Source organism: Mixophyes fleayi, chromosome 4 (assembly GCF_038048845.1).
Source record: "Mixophyes fleayi isolate aMixFle1 chromosome 4, aMixFle1.hap1, whole genome shotgun sequence".
NCBI classification, from domain to species: domain Eukaryota; kingdom Metazoa; phylum Chordata; class Amphibia; order Anura; family Limnodynastidae; genus Mixophyes; species Mixophyes fleayi.
The window spans coordinates 41,067,855-41,085,212 of NC_134405.1; the positions used below are offsets into that span (position 1 = coordinate 41,067,855).

Sequence of the window (17,358 nt, forward strand, 5' to 3'; positions counted from 1 at the left end):
TGGCCAACTGTTGTGAAGGGGTTTTTCTTCACCAGGGAAGAAATTCTTCTGTCGTCCACCACAGTTGTTTTTCGTGGTCTTCTGGGTCTTTTGGTGTTGCTGAGCTCTCCAGTGAGTTCTTTCTTTTTAAGAATGTTCCAAACAGTTGATTTGAACACACTTATGTTTTTGCTATCTCTCTGATGGGTTTGTTTTGATTTTTCAGCCTAATGAGGGCTTGCTTCACTGATAGTGACAGCTCTTTGGATCTCATATTGAGAGTCCACAGCAACAGATCTCAATTGCAAATGTCATACCTAGAATCAACTCCAGACCTATTACCTGCTTAATTGATGATGAAATAACAAGGGAATAGCCCTACATGTCCATGAAATAGCTTTTAAGTCGATTGTCCCATTACTTTTGGTCCTTTAAATAGTGGGTGGCATATATAGAAACCGTTGTAATTCCTCCATCGTTCACCTGATTTGGATGTAAATACACTCAAAGTAAAGAAGAAAGTCTGCAGTTAAAGGACATCTTGTTAGTTTCATTTCAAATCCATTGTGGTGGTGTATAGAGCCCAAAACATGATAATTGTGTCGATGTCCCAATATTTATGGACTTCACTATATGCCACATGTACTCCCGTACAACACACAGCCCCCCTATATATACCACATGTACCCCTGTACATCACACAGCCCCCCCTATATATACCACATGTACCCCTGTACATCACAGCCCCCCTATATATACATGTACCCCTGTACATCACACAGCCCCCCATATATATACAACATGTACTCCTGTACATCACACAGCCCCCCCTATATATATATATAGCACATGTACCCCTGTACATCACACAGCCCCCCTATATATACCACATGTACCCCTGTACATCACACAGCCCCCCCTATATATACCACATGTACCCCTGTACATCACACAGCCCCCCTATATATACCACATGTACCCCTGTACATCACACAGCCCCCCTATATATACCACATGTACCCCTGTACATCACACAGCCCCCCCCCTATATATACCACATGTACCCCTGTACATCACACAGCCCCCCTATATATACCACATGTACCCCTGTACATCACACAGCCCCCCTATATATACCACATGTACCCCTGTACATCACACAGCCCCCCTATATATACCACATGTACCCCTGTACATCACACAGTCCCCCTATATATACCACATGTATCCCTGTACATCACACAGCCCCTCCTATATATACCACATGTACCCCTGTACATCACACAGCCCCCCCTATATATACCACATGTACCTCTGTACATCACACTGTGAGCCGCACCGAGTCACATGACTGTGATGTCATCAGGGTGCCTTCCGTTGGACAGGACCGCTGCGCGATCACGTGGCACGCATGACGTCACCAGGAGCGCGGGCACGTGACCATTTTCCTCGGTTTGTAAAGTTCCTGTTGTCGGCAGAAGTAGCTGCTCCCAGGCTGGAGGCGGAACAAGGTAATATATGGAGGGAGAGGCAGTGACTATACACTGCTTACGGTATTATCTGTGCTCTCTGTCCTGGAGTGATCTGTGTAGCCATGTCCTGGTACAGTGTACCTCTGCTGCATTGTTAGCTTCCCCGTTGCTGAGAACTACAAGTCCCAGCATGCCCTACCTACATCAGGTACTGAACAAGACGTTCCAATGTATAAAACAAAACAGCACAGGGCATGATGGGTCTTGTAGTTCTCCAGCACCCAACAGATTGCTCCACTCTATTTACAGTAGTGTGGCTTCTCCATTATTGGGGGAGGGGGATGAAGGAATCTACTACAGTTTCCAAAATGTCATCTCACATGGAACTAAGCCCTGTTACAACTTGCATGATTTTTTTGAAGTGTGAGAACAATAAGTGGTTAATTTATACAGACACACATCAGTTCTAGAAACTGACTGGGGGCTGCCATGATGATGAGGATGATGGCGGTGGTGGTGGTGGTGTGTGCTGGGCCGTATATGCTAAGAGCAAAGGACATTCCAAAGCTGCCCTCACATGCTGGCATTGATCAGGTGTCTGGAAATGCCCCATAGGATTTGGTGACAACAACTGAATCTGTCCAAGTTGGAGCAGTGTGAGATAATGGAAATGTTCAGCCGGCTATTGTTTTCTGCAGCTATAGTATATAATCAGGCAAAGTAAGTTAAACTCTTATACTATGTATGTATGTGTGTGTGTGTATATGTATATGTATATATATATATATATATATATATATATATATATATATATATATATATATATATTATATACACATACAGTGGCTCAGTGGTTCATCATCATCATCAGTTATTTATATAGCGCCAACATATTCCGTAGCGCTTTACAATTGGGGACAAACGTAATAAACTAATAAACAAACTGGGTAAAACAGACAAAGAGGTGAGAAGGCCCTGCTCGCAAGCTTACAATCTATGGGACAATGGGAGATTGACACATGAGGTTAAGTATACATTTTGCATCTTGGCCCAGCCAGACTGCAAAGGTAGGGTGACTCATAAGCTAAATGATCCTGTCACACAATAATGTTGGTCCGGGGGTAGTTGTCTTGTGTGAAACTGTGTAACAGGCTAAAGGTAGTGAGGTTAAGATGGTGGTTGAGGAATATTATACGCTTGTCTGAATAGGTAGGTTTTCAGAGAACGCTTGAAAGTTTGTAGAACAGAGGAGAGTCTTATTGTGCGAGGGAGAGAGTTCCATAGAGTGGGTGCAGCCCGACAAAAAGTCCTGTAACCGGGAATGGGAGGATGTAATGAGGTTAGCACTTCTACCTCACAGCACTGGGGCCATGAGTTAAATTCCTGACCATGGCCTTATCTGTGTGGAGTTAGTATGTTCTCCCCGTGTTTGCGTGGGTTTCCTCCCACACTCCCAAAAAACACACTGGTAGGTTAATTGGCTGCTAACAAAATTGACCCTAGTCGTATGTGTTTCTGTGTGTTAGGGAATTTAGATTGTAAGCTCCAATGGGGCAGGGACTGATGTGAATGAGTTCTCTGTACAGCGCTGCGGAATTAGTGGCGCTATATAAATAAATGGTGATGATGATATAGAGAGATATATATATATATATATATATATATATATATATATATATATATATATATATATATATATATATATAATGACTGGATCACTATTAAATAATTTTTGGTAAAAAATGTATTTAAAGCGAATAGCGCAGGGCACTTATTTATGTAATTGTATTTGCACTTCTTCTTTGATATTGTGTATATTGTGAGATAGGAAGTTGTTATTTCTGAGGCCAGGGGGGATCCATTCACAGCATCCCTGATCCATAGTAAAAGGTCAGGAGGACCAGCCCAGGTACACCAGCAACGAGACACGCTAGCAGCGTCATTTACCCAGAAGAAACCCGGTACTGGATGCCGGTAAGGAGCCCAGTGGTGGCAGCCTTTGTAAGCCCCTCCTACTGTGGCAAGAGGGCGCTTTTTGGATAACGAAAGGGAACGGTGGCAAAGTAAGCCCGGCCGGTTCCCAGTAACATCAGACAGGGTGGCATAGGCGGTCCATCCTGTTACAATATATATATAATATATATCTCATTACTTATAGGGCTGTTTAATGAATGTTTACAGTCCTTGAGTTGGTTTCAAGTCCGACCAGGGCTATTCTCGCGCCCTAATAAACATCTACTCAGTGGAAGTAGCAAAAGTGATAAGTAACCATGCACCATAAGTTAATGTTCCATGTTTACTTTATAATTTTCTAAAATTTGAGAAAAGCAAAGATGGCACAGATAATCCTCTACAACATATAAAAAAAATATGTTGGTTCTCTTTAAATGCAAGGCTTAATAGTCATTACATTTTCTATAATTGCAAATCATATATAAATAGAGCTGTGTTAGTAAACAAACTACCTATAGCAAGTGATCTCCTGGGGCCTGATTCATTAAGGATCTTAACTGAAGAGGATCCTTATTTCAGTCTCCTGGACAAAACCATGTTTCAATGGAAGGGGTGCAAATGAGTGTTCTGTTTTGCACATAAGTTAAATACTGGCTGTTTTTTCATGTAGCACACAAATACTTGATAGTTTATTTGTACACTGAAATTTAAAGTTTATATTTGTGTGCTACATGAAAAAACAGGCAGTATTTAACTTATGTGCAAAACAGAATACTCATTTGCACCCCTTCCATTGTAACATGGTTTTGTCCAGGATCCTCTTCAGTTAAGATCCTTATAAATCAGGCCCCTGGTTCTGAGCAAGCTTATTTTTATTGCAACATTTTGTATTACTCTCAAAAAGGTTTATAAGTACCTTAATTGGCAAATGTATGTATGCTATTAATTTTGCTCATTCATTTCTGTAGGACACTGAAGTTACATAAAAGTTCAGTGATACTGGCTTCATCATGATCGATTGCAGACCTGATTTGCTTTGAACTACAATTACTGAGAAGATCCAAACAATTGATAACAGTATAGTTGGCTAGAACAGGTAACTATTATTTTGTATTTTGTTTTCATAATTTAGCATTCAAAGCAAAGTTGTGACCCACACAGAGCTGGATTACGGTTCTGGGGGACCTGGGGCACTTAAGACAGGGGAGCCCTCTATTGTGTAAAATGGTCTTCATTTTAGACAAATAAACAGGCAATACTGTGTGCACTACTGTTAGCTGCACGCAGTCCTGCCATCACAAGCAGAACAGTGTGAAGTAGGACATACCTCCCAACTGTCCTAAGCAAAACAGTTACCCAAATTCTAAACTGCCCCACCATGTTCAGGACAGTTGTCAGACTGTTCTGCTCTCTCCTACCTGCTCTTGTCACTTTCACCACCTGCGGCTGCTGGTGTCTTAAGCTTATTTGCTGCTTGTGTAGATTTTGGGATGTCTGGGTCCTATTTGGGGGGAAAAAAAACAGGTACATAAAGTTTAGCAGTCCCCAAACAGTCCTTATAATAAATCAATAGCAACCCCTTTAATAATTAGGCCTCCCTCCCTGCAACCAGACCCAAATTTGAAATTAAATAAAATTAATACTATTCACATTTAATAATAGACCTATTTTCCCCAACCAGCCCCGACATTAAATTAATAGCGTACACATTAAATAAATAAATTATTTCCCTTCCCACCAAACAGCACGGCAATAAATTAATAGCATTTACATGTAATAAATAAACCCATTTCCCAAAGCGATTGCCAACATTTTGTAATCAATATTCACATTTAATAAATAGCACTCCTTTTCCCCAAACTCAGACACACATTACATACCTCACCATCACTCCACAAATACATTAATATCCCACCTTCTACCCACATTACATTAAGAACCCTTTCCTCACACATCCAGCTGTGTTGGGATCGGCAGACCCTTCTCTCTGCCTCTCTGGCAGCCTGCAATCTCACAGCTCGTGCTCCTTTATGTCAAGTGACACATATAATTAACAAAATAACCTTACTATATGTATGTATATATTGGTTATCCCTAACGGCCTAGTCCAGCTAAGCACTAGCAGGCCTGGATTTGTGGCAAGGCAATAGAGCTAACATGGAGACATATTAAAATTTGCACATGGCCTTGTTATGCATTTCCATATAAGTAAGTGTATGTAAAGTGGAGGAGAGCTAGTGGAATGAGTGGCCGTAATTTTCTAATTTTTCCCCATAACAACCACTTTTAGAAATGCTACTTCCCTGGGGCATGGAGAGAGGGTCAACAATAATCAGAAAATCTAGGTATGAGAACATTGTACTTTTCTGTTCTGCATTTGTATCCCAACATCCCACTCCTCAATATCCTTCTTCATCTTAATCCTCTATCCCCCTTAAGCACATTCTCTGTCTTCCCCCTCACTCCTCATTCCCCACCTGCTTAGCATCCTCAATCTCAACAGTGTGGTTTTCCTTTCTGGGTTGTCACTCTGCACCCCCCTCCATGTCCATAATCACCCCTTCCTCTGGCTGAAACAGACAGACAGGGACAAAGAGACACACACACCAGATCTTAATTTACCTTATGCCTGAAAGGCAGCGCAGATCTTCTCTGCTCCACTTGACACTGTCATCTGCGCGGCAGCTACAGAAGGCTCAAAAAAACAAACATGCTTGTACTTAGTGCCGATAAAGCACTTAAACATGGGACCCTGTTCTGCCCCTTGTATACCAACATTTGGGGGCAGCAAAAAGAGACACACCTGGTCCAGGGGCCCAGGGCACGTGTCTCCCTTCCCCCTTAATCCAGCCCTGGACCCACACATCAGGCAAAGGCAAGGTATTACTTCCATGCCACAAGCCTTTGTCATGTATCTTTTCAGATTCATTCCACACATTTAAGCACTCTCAAAGGCCGGTTGATTCCACCTTATATTCCCCCTATACCACCCGATAATCATGGTTGTATAGGGGGATCTCGGGGAAATTCCAAAAGTTTGTCCGAACAGCTAGTGTCCCCCTTAGGCTCTGCAAATAGTATGGAAAGTCCCTCACCAAACTGATTAATATAGAGGTGCTTCCTCTCCATTACAGCATGTAAAAATTATCAATATTAAACACAAAATTTCCCAAACAATAAACACAGAGAGCTGGAACTATAATGCATTATATGATTGCACTATGTGATGCACACAAATAACACTCTTTAATATAGTGCTATGTGCACAAATGTGCTGTAACCTATAGCATCCAATCGGATATTTGCTTTCATTTTCTACAGTGCACTAGAAAAATGACAGCTACAGTCTGGTTGCTATGTATTGCATAGCATTTTATTAAATAGGTGTTACAACCACTGGGAAGAAATGATAACTGAAAAAGTCAAAAAGTTGACTTGTATGAGTACGTAACCGTAAAATGCAGAAAATGGGGCAATCACGTGACATAAACTTGGCTCCGCACCCCTAACGGAACTAGATGTAATAAAACCGTTACAGGTAAATCTGGTAGCCTTAGGATTGATCTGAACATGAGGTGAGTTGAGATCTTTGTCTCAGGCGGCAGAAAGCTAGGAGCGGCAGTATTAATAAAATGCTCTCTCCCCTAAGCTACTAGACATGTTGCCCTCTCTCCTAAATACCTGCAATCCTGTGTCGCTACAGGAGGAAGAGTACAATTAAATACAGACTGATCACTACGCTCTTTCTCCTGCTTTCAATACAGTCACTGCATGATGAAGCACACAGTGACTGTTCTATCTCCATGCTCTTCCTCCTCCATGAGGAGAGAAGGAATATTACAGAGGACTGGCATGTTGCCTCCAGATGAGGCAGCCTGGCAGGAAGCAGCTTAGGTGACATACATTATAATTCCAATCTGATAACCTTTTGAAAAGTGCAACATGACCATTTTTTAAGTCTATAATGACAGATAACAAAAAACGTATTCTTCCCCCTTCACAAAACATTGACAGTTGCCCCATGATATGACATTTCACCATCAAAATATTTTCTTGAGATGGGTAATTTTACAGCAAATCGTGACATCACTAAGACACTGTTTATGCCAAAGTGATGTCACTAGTTTGTTGTGAATTATCTCAGCCCTTAGATTATCTAAGATCATAGTAATTTAATGTGAAAAGGTGAACTGAATATAACAATGCATTTTTATTTACAGACCCATTGTCATTGACCTCCACCAATCATGCTGCAGTCTATTGTTTACACAACGAGATTTACGCCTTTGTCCAAACAGGAGGTTTTAGCCCTACTGGAAAACCCGAAAGATGAAATGATCTCTACCTTGCCAGCCATCAATCCCAACCATGGGGATGTCTACCTTTACTCATACAAAGGAAGGCCAGAAGCCAAAAAAGACTGGAGAGCAGACCAGCTTCGGTGGGTGCACAAGGGGGTTCACTCTCTCCCTAAAAAAAATCCGACCATTGTGAAAACTTATCACCAAAGAATAATCTGCGGAATGCGTGAAAAGTTTTACCGCTACGGCTATGAAAGCACGGATGAAAGGGTTCGCATGGTTGTCGTTCATTACTTGAGTGGATGCACACGTGGGATCGTGGACAGATATCCACAATGTAGTGATGATGGCACCTTACCATCTTTATTGGAAAATATAGACAGCTCAAGAAATGGTTTTAAAATAGAGACCGTAGACGCCTCAAATTTCCATGTGCAACTCCCCGAAAGTGTGGGACAAATTTCACACAAAATGAAAAACGTAAGGACCAAAAGGAAAATGAGCCGTGAGGATCTGTATGGTGTATATGACTTACACTTTGCCCTAGATAACTTCATTCGTAATCTTATTCTCATGCCAGAATTCATCATTGTTGTTTCACTTCCGGAAATTGTAAATCTATATAATGAGGTCTGTAGCATCAACCAACATCAACTGCTGTCTTATGATACAACATTCAGACTCGGAGAATACTTTGTGTCTCCTATTGTCTTCAAATGTCCCTTCTTTGAAGAACAGCCTTCCATTCCCCTTGCAGCTATGATTTCTGACAACAGATCTATTGATGTTCACAAAATCTTCTTTCGAGCTATGAATGACATCACCGTTAACTTCGACTGCTCCGACGTTCGGCTTGTGACAGACCGAGAATGGACAATGACGAGTGCCCTTGACAGTGTGATCAGAAATATTAAACACGTCTTTCGTTGGGACCATATTTTAAAGGATGTGGGCAGTTGGTTGACGACTCATAAACATAGGGCTGCTAAATTGGACTACCTAACCCATATCCGCCAACTTTTGGATTCCGACTCGGAAGAAGATTTTCAAAGGCTTTACGAAGGCTACTTGAAGGAATGGAGCCAGCCCTTTGTCTTGTATTTTGAAGAAAATATAAAATATGACATCCTTCATAAAAGTGGCAAATGGTTACTAAATGAACTGGGGATCTATACCTCGGACATCGGTGTTACCTCAAATGTATCCGAGAGCATGAACGCGCTACTGAAAAGACTCACAGCGTGGAAGGACGTGAATCTAGAACAGATGGTCCTTGCGTTGTATTTCTTACAGACATTTTACCTGAAGGAAGTGCTTAGAGGACGCTGTGGTACAGGAAACTACCGCTTGAGGGAAGAATACGTACATTTGGCAATGGATAGTGCAAGTGTAGTCTTCAATGACGACTACTTCTATCTGACTCCAGATGACATTATTGCTTTTCTAGAGAACAAATCCTGGAATCTAACCCAGAATGTAGACAGCTGAACATAACGCAACCAATTGCAGAGCAATTCATGACCTCTGTAGAAATGACTGTGAAAAGGAATTTGTTTTGTTAGGTAATAAAAAGCAAATTTATATATTTGCCTAGCATGTGTTCAATGGAGGCAATCTGCATGTTATTGGACGGTAGCCACACTAGGATTGGACGGTTACTCAAGAGGATGGTTTGAGTACCAAAGAGTTTCTGCTCTCTTGCCAAGTGCAGGACTCTGTGGTGGGGTTGTTAAAAAGGATGGGTTGTCTGGAGGGGATCAAGTCAAGTCTACTTAACTTGTTCACCTCGGGACAATTCATCCTATATGGGGGCACCCATTCAATATTCATTAGGATCTAGCTTATCAATCCACTAGGAACCAGGGCCTCCTAAATATAAGCCGGGCAATGCCACACTGATGGACTGCATATTGGTACAGCCCGCTAGATGTAAGCTGCCATGTTCTTTAGGTATATTGGTTCACTTCAAGAAAGAGGAGGAAAGCTTGCCATAGAAAAGGATTTAAATGTGGTTTAACTGCAGTAAATGCCTCGTGAGAAAACCCACATATATGAACACAGCCTTAGTTTAATGGGACACCAGCTTTTTTTTTTTTTGTCATTTTTTTACTAATATTTCTTTTTGATTAGAAAATATAAGGTAGTGCTCTGTATTAATACTGAATAAATGGGTTTCTCTTTCATGGATTTATTTAGGAGTGTTTGTTTCCGTGCTGTGTGTGTTTGTCCGCAGTGTGACTTTATAGTATCTCGTGCTTCATTGCCTTGGCTCAGAGTACTCAACCTATAGACCGCAATATCAGATAATTAGTCATAATACATCCAGCTGTTGTGTGCAGCATGGTGTAAAGTGATAATTTCTTTGAGACTAAGCTACAGTGCTATTGCAGCTTCACAATCTAGTGATCCTCCCAACAGTACAAATTAAGATTTATGTGGAAAATCCAGGCCAGAGAATTAAGGTTTCAATGCAACATTTTTAATCTGGACCCACACGGAGGAGAATTAACATTAGTATAAGGGTACTGTATAGTACTGGCTGCCCTGTAATATTTTTACATGTTAGGAATAGGAAGTCCAACTAACATTGGTGATTTTCATAACTGGACCCCTCTGTGCATGTTACATGAGTGTGAAAAGGTTAATCAAAACAGAACGACCCCCCAAAAAAATATCTCACACTTGCTGTTAATTAACAAAGTCCTGCCACCACTAAGTTTTAGTCCAAGAGCTGACACTTAGAAAGTCGTACGTTACTCCCTGACTTATCCCGAAATATGTTCACTGCCTAATTTGGAATGTCTCTGTATCTCTGACAGGTAACACAGTCTCTGTTATATGTACAGATTAATGTTGAGAGGTCTAACTTTTGTAATTAGAGGTAAGCTGTCAGTATTTGGTGTGTTACTACTTATCTATCTCCCTCTGGATGAAGATGAAGGTCTCTGCTGCTTTTGGGTCGTGGACTACCAGCAAGCCTGATCTTGTTCGCTCTCCCTCTCTGCTCACATGCAATTCACTAATAGCTGGCCCTCAGGCTGATAGATATCCCGGTTCTCTGCAGGTATCCGGCTCGAAGACTTGACAGTGCAGCACTACACCCAACAGCTTCTTTGATAGTTCTGGGGCCCCTGTGTCTGCTTGCACGCTCTGTCTCTCCAGCAAACTCCCCTCATGTCCTGGGGACACAGCACAAGAAAGCCTTGCTACATAATGAACAGACATTAGCTGATCGTTTCTGAGTTCACACACCAACGAAGGGCACTCCAGAGTGTCTTATGAGCTTGGCTTAGTGTTTCACTCACTTGCTACAGGATAGTATGTCCTGGTGTCTCATGAGCTTATGTCAGGGTGCTAGTAACCCAGATCATGTCAGTAATGGGCTGAGAAATCCACATTCCTGCAGCTTATGCTAGAATCACGTCCCTGCTATTACTCTACCCTGTGGCCATGGCTGGAAGTATCCACACTAAATGCTGTACTGATATCAGCTGCCCTTCATGTGCAGAATTGTGCTGTCGGACCTGCGATTGGATCTTTGTCATGATGGCTAAGGGCCCCTTCTGTACATTAGACAGCATATTCTGTACTTACTAAATTGACCATTTATAGGTATGTGTGCTGTATTGTTTACGTACAAAATGTCATTGGCCTAGATATTTGTGTGGTTTATAAGTTTATCCAAAGTAATGTTCAGGTTTTATTTTAATGTTGCCAAGAGGGCAGTCATGTATATTCTGCCTCTCTATATGTACCCAATTCCAATTATTAAGTGCATATGCACTGTAATAAATACTCAGTGTGCAACTTTAGTCCATTGGCAGTGGTATGGGCACAACTGTCCTTCTGGCAAGGTCAACAGAACTCAATTGAGAGTTGTTACTCTGCAGTCAGAATCCAGTTTGTTGTCAATCCTCTTATGGTGTTGTGTGTTCCTTTAGTAAGTTTAGCAGCGTCTATTTCTTATCATGGTGACCATGATGGAGATGTTTGCTCCTCTAGACAGGTACCCGTTTCCCGTATGTTTCAGTAAGCTCAGTTGTCTTTTGTTACTTACTACATTTCCCTATGGGATACACCTGAAGCAGCTGCTATGCTTTCCCAGAGGTGAATAGAACCTATCACTCTTCTAAATATGTCCACAGCATTCCATGATCCAACTAGCAGCACCAGGTAGTCAAAGCTGCAAGAACAGGTAGGAGTGAGCAGCACCCTTATAACTATCCAGATTCTAGTCCCATCACCTGAAAGTTGCCAGTCAGTCCTGCGTTAATCCCTTCCCCCATTTCGTATCTGCTTTGGAGGTCTTTGCTGCTGCCGGAAGTTAGCGTCCTTTAGATTATAATGGCTGGGTTGCAAGTAGAGTCAGGAGCCTCTGGCACTCACTGTTGGTTTCTTTTGATGTGGCAGATCCTGACTAGAGCATAGTCCCACTAGGCTCTTAATTTAAGACCATAAAAGCACCCCAAAGCCTTAATCTGGCTCTGAACATTCACGTTCACGAGTGGTATGTGTAATCATAATCACCATCATCATCACCATTTATTTATATAGCGCCACTGATTCCGCAGCGCTGTACAGAGAACTTATTCACATCAGTCCCTGCCCCATTAGAGTTTACAGTCTAAATTCCCTAACATACACAGACAGATGACAGAGAGAGACTAGGGTCAATTTTAATAGCAGCCAATTAACCTACGAGTGTTTTTGGAGTGTGGGAGGAAACTGGAGCACCTGCAGGAAACCCACGCAAACACGGGGAGAACATCACAAACTCCACACAGATAAGGCCATGGCTGGGAATTGAACTCCTGACTCCAGCGCTGTGAGGCAGAAGTGCTAACCACTTAGCCACGGTGCTGCCCAATCGTGACCATTCTTATAGTGTACACATAAAGAGGGGCCCTTTCAGCATTTCTGCTGATATGTGCCTGAGCAGCCCGAGTGTAGCCGGTGATAAACCAATTGAGGATGCAACTTTGTAATTGGAAGAGGATGAGGGGGATATTTGTGTAGCCGACGAGGGCGCTAATGAGGATGTTGATGAGGTTATTTGTGTAAGTCCTGCACCAGTGGAAACAGTTCTGGCACGTGACAAGAAGAAGCCCATTGTCATGCCTGGACATAAGACCAAAAAAGCCACTTCTTATGTGTGGAATTATTTCTACCCAAATCCTGACAACAGTTGTCTAGCCATTTGTAGTGTATGTCAAGCCACAGTCAGTCGAGGGAGCAGCCTTAACCATCTTGGAACCTCATCTATGTTACGCCATTTGACGGGAGTTCATGGCAAGGTGTTGGGAAAAGCTGAAAGTTATGGTAAAAAAAATAACAAGCAGTCCATCATCAGCTAGGACCCTTCTCTCACCTACATCCCGACGGCTGCAATCTACACCCACAACACCATCCTCCTTAATATCCTCAGTAGCGATCGGAGTTGGCCCTGCATTCAACTTGATAAGTCTCGATGACTCCTGCACTATAATTGATTCCTCTGAAGAATTCTTGAGCGTTAGTCCCACTGCTGCTGCTGTTGGGGGTGAATCTTCCTCCCATAATTAGCCCAAGAAGAAGAGCACTAGTACTTTACAACAATTATCTGTGAAACAATCTTTTGCCAGAGGAAGCAAGTATGACAGCAGTCACCCAGCCACAAAGTGGATCACAGACGCAATGGCCACTATGCTAGTGTTAGATCTGCGACCAATATCCACTATAAACGCAGCTGGTTTTTCACAGTTAATTGATGTTTTGTGTCCCCGTTACAAAATTCCATCACGACACCATTTTTCAAGAAAAGCTATTCCTCAACTGTACCAGAACGTTCGTAAATATGTGCTAATTGGGCTCAAAAATGCCATTCTACCCACTGTACACTTAACCACAGATATGTGGACAAGTGGAAGTGGGCAGACCAAAGATTATATGACTGTGACAGCCCACTGGGTTGGTCATTCGCCTTCACAAGTAGGAACAGCAGCAGCATGTACACCACTACGTAACATTTCTCACAGGCAGGCTACTCTTTGTATCACCGACTTCACTAACACGCATACAGCTGATAATTTGTTACAAAAGCTAAGGGATGTCATTGATACATGGCTTATACCACTTGGACTCTCCCCAGGATATAGTATTTCTGATAACGCCAACAATATTGTGCGAGCATTACAGCTGCGTGAATTCCATCACATTCCCTGTTTTGCTCATTTAATAAACTTGGTGGTGCAGAACTTTTTGAAAAATAACCATGAGGTGCAGGAGATGCTTTCAGTGGCCTGTAAAGTTTCGGGATATTTCTGGCATTCTGCCACAGCATGTAGGAGATTGCAGCAGCTACAAGAATAATTTAATTTGCCCTGCCACCAACTTAAGCAAGAGGTGTTAACAAGGTGGAATTCCACCCTGTACATGCTCCAGAGGATGGAGGAACAGCACGAAGCCATCCAAGCATATTGCACAAGCCATGACATTGGGAAAGGAGGGGGAATGTATTTCACTCTTGCACAGTGGGGAATTCTTTCTGTGCTGTGCAAGGTGCTGAAACCATTTGAAGTTGTGACGTGTGAAGTGAGTTCAGACTCTGCTAGCTTGAGCCAAGTCATTCCCTCAATTCGACTTTTGGAAAAGCAGCTTGAGAAACTGAAGGAGAAGATGAAAGAAAGCAATTGCGCAAAGTATGTTGGCCTTGTAGATCAAGTACTTAATTCGCTTCGCAATGATCCAAGAGTTATTAAAATCTTGAACTCGGATCACCATGTTTTGTCGACTGTGATTGATCTGAGGTTTAAGACCTACATCGATTCTTTGCTTCCAAATGACCGAGATCTGAACAGATGCAAGGAGCACTTGGTCAGCAAGTTGACCACTGAACTGGGCTTTGGCTTGACGACGTCTCCTCCTTCAGTTTCTCAGGCAGCTGCTGCTCATAACAAATTTCACTTTCCAAAGAGAAGCAGGGATGACACAGGTGGCAGACCACAACAGTTTGACATCTAGTCTGGTTTGAAAGATTTTACCCAAAAAACTGTGACCTCGGCCATAACTCCATCCAATCCTACTATTAACATGCAAAGGATGGTGGAGGATTATTTTCAAGAGTTAATTGATATGTAAATGTCAGACAGTCCCTTTCCATACTGGGAGGAAAAACAAGCCATTTGGAAACCCATGTACAAGCTGCTTTGCAATACCTAAGCTGCCCACCCTCCAGTGTGTACACAGAGCGGGTCAGCGCTCATTGCCATGTATTAGCTGTAGAATTACCTCACTTATCCAAGAAACAGGTGGAGTGATCAAATGAACCATAACTGGTTTCGTTATACAAGGACAATTCCATCTTGCACCACTTTTCTTTTCTGCCACTGGTGTGTGCCAATGTGTCCTAGATGTGCTAGGAACGGCCGTGTGTTTGAGTCATTGCTCTGTCGCTTACCATCCAGCCAGATCGCTGCAGTATTTGGCTGAAGGTGTATGAAAAGCATATTGTGACCTGTGAGATGGTAAAAATGGAATGAAAATCATTGGAATTTAATGATTGTGAGTTTAATAATAATGTAGCTACAAAATAATACATAAATTATGTGATTTTACCCCCAAAAATGAAATTTTGTAAAAAAATTGCTGACCAAAACACGCAAGGGCGGTTTTGGCAAAACCAAATCCTGAAGCTAATTCAGATTCAAAACCAGAACACGGGGGTCAGTGAGCATCTCTAGTCTCAAGAAACGTTACCATTTGAATATGGGTATAAGTACGCTCAAACTATGTTAGTTGCCGTCTGTAGACCAACAGAACACACTGCAGGATACACAGGTGCATATGTGCAACATAAAGTCCCACGCATGCAAAATTAATTTAATTATTTCAATTATTTTTTTACATAAATCAGGATGTTCTGAATACATAATGTACATATAATGTACATTACGTATGAATCTGATGGATGTGTGGGCGCTGGACCTCTGCACGCCCTTACTGCCTATGTCCGCCCTTCCCACCACTGTACCTCCCTACAAGTCATCGGCAGTCAGAGGTGCCATCTGCGCGCAGGCATGAATTGGATGCAGTTGTGTTCATTGGCATAATTCCTGCTGTGGCGCAATTTCATGCAAGATTCAGCATGCACATTTGCCTTTTATGGGGACAAAATATTATTTTTATTTGCAAGCCAAGACTAGGAACACATAAATACAAATATTTGTGATGCTGTCCAATTAGTGATAAATGTGTCTGCTATACCCCTAATTGTTGCAAGGTATGGGCTAGAGGTATAGGATTATTATTATTAAATGAGATACATATGCATCATAGGAGGAGTGGCTGAAAACAGAAATTGAGCTCTTCCTGTCTTGATGTGGGAAGACAGAGAAAATGCTATAAATGTCAAATAATTTATAAATCACATATGCTTTTATGGGGTAGATTAAATGTAAATTACATATAAAATTATATATCAATAGATATGTAAATTTAATTATTGTTTTTTTACATTTTTCCACTGGAGGTGGCGGAGGAGAAGGTGGGGTCAACAGAGGAAGCCCAGAATGAAGACTAGGGGCCAAGCAGCAAGCAAAGGGCCACTGCAGAAGAATGATTTTTTTTATTATTTTTTGTGAATTTATTATTACGAAAAAGAAAAATGTTTAAAGTTGTTTTTGAAAAAAAGAAAACTATGTGATTATGTTGTTTTATATATTGTAGCGATATTTTCTAAGTAAATAACCTTAATAATAAGTGTTTGTAGATGCATTTCTCAAAGCTACTTTCTGACCTGAATAATAGCATGTGTGTGTATATATATCTGCAGATGTTGAAGCTACAAAGGTAAGATATAAAGCTAATGGGTAGAAGAAATGTTTATTGGTAAGTCCTCACCTTGCAAAAACATTCGTACTATTAGGAATTGACAATTTATTGTTTGATAAAGTTTTGCTTAGTTTGAAGTACTGGTTTTGCCATGCGTTGCCATGGTAACCTGAAGTGAGGGTAGTGACAGATACTGTCGTGTGTGTCCGATAAATAAAGTTATTCGGAATTATTATGAGTTGTGATGTCATGAAGTTCTTCTTTACAAAATAAGCCCCAAAGTGTGACATTCTCTTTATCTATCATGTCTCTAAATCAGGCCTGTCCAACCTGCGGCCCTCCAGGTGTTGTGAAACTACAAGCCCCAGCATGCTTTGCTGGTAGACAACCAGTTGATAGCTGGAAGGGCATGCTGGGACTTGTATTATTATTATTATTATTATTATTATTATTAATTTTTATTTATAGGGCGCCACAAAGTATCCGTAGCGCCGTACAAGGTCAAACAATGGCACAGTACAAGGTGAAACAGCACAGTACAAGTAACAGTAAGCACTATAACTCTGGGGGCTCAGGCACAGCATGAAAGAGAGGGAGGGAGGGGAAAAGTGAGTACAGGCAGGTAACTATGGCCCAAGAGGGTGGGCACGGATGACAGGTTGAGAGTCACTGAGGGGAGCGGAGAGAAGCGAGAGGAGACAGAGGGCAGAGGGACTGAGAGGAGGTGAGCTGAGTAGCTGGAGAGCGCAGTTAAAAGTGATGGAAACAGAAGGAAGGAGAGCCCTGCTCAAAGGAGCGTACGATCTAAAGGGGGGGGAGACAGACAGACACATGGATGAGACGGG

General features: G+C 41.9%; 1 protein-coding gene across 3 annotated transcripts; it reads left to right on the top strand.

Annotated features, from left to right (window-relative positions):
- Positions 1 to 1,383: 1,383 nt before the first annotated feature.
- Positions 1,384 to 16,923, top strand: LOC142151269 (uncharacterized). Of its 3 annotated transcripts, XR_012691168.1 has the most exons (4): positions 1,384 to 1,490; positions 4,373 to 4,500; positions 7,625 to 9,267; positions 16,212 to 16,923. XR_012691168.1 is itself a non-coding variant. In XM_075206729.1 (3 exons), the coding sequence occupies exon 3, from the start codon at positions 7,652 to 7,654 to the stop codon at positions 9,191 to 9,193; it is 1,542 nt and encodes a 513-aa protein (XP_075062830.1). In that variant the 5' UTR covers positions 1,384 to 1,490; positions 4,373 to 4,500; positions 7,625 to 7,651; the 3' UTR covers positions 9,194 to 9,288. The 3 variants fall into 3 exon arrangements, 2 of the variants coding, with proteins under 2 accessions (XP_075062830.1, XP_075062831.1); XM_075206729.1 differs by lacking the exon at positions 16,212 to 16,923 and having other exon boundaries at positions 7,625 to 9,288; XM_075206730.1 differs by lacking the exons at positions 1,384 to 1,490; positions 16,212 to 16,923 and adding an exon at positions 1,557 to 2,171 and having other exon boundaries at positions 7,625 to 9,288.
- The last annotated feature ends 435 nt before the right edge of the window (positions 16,924 to 17,358 follow it).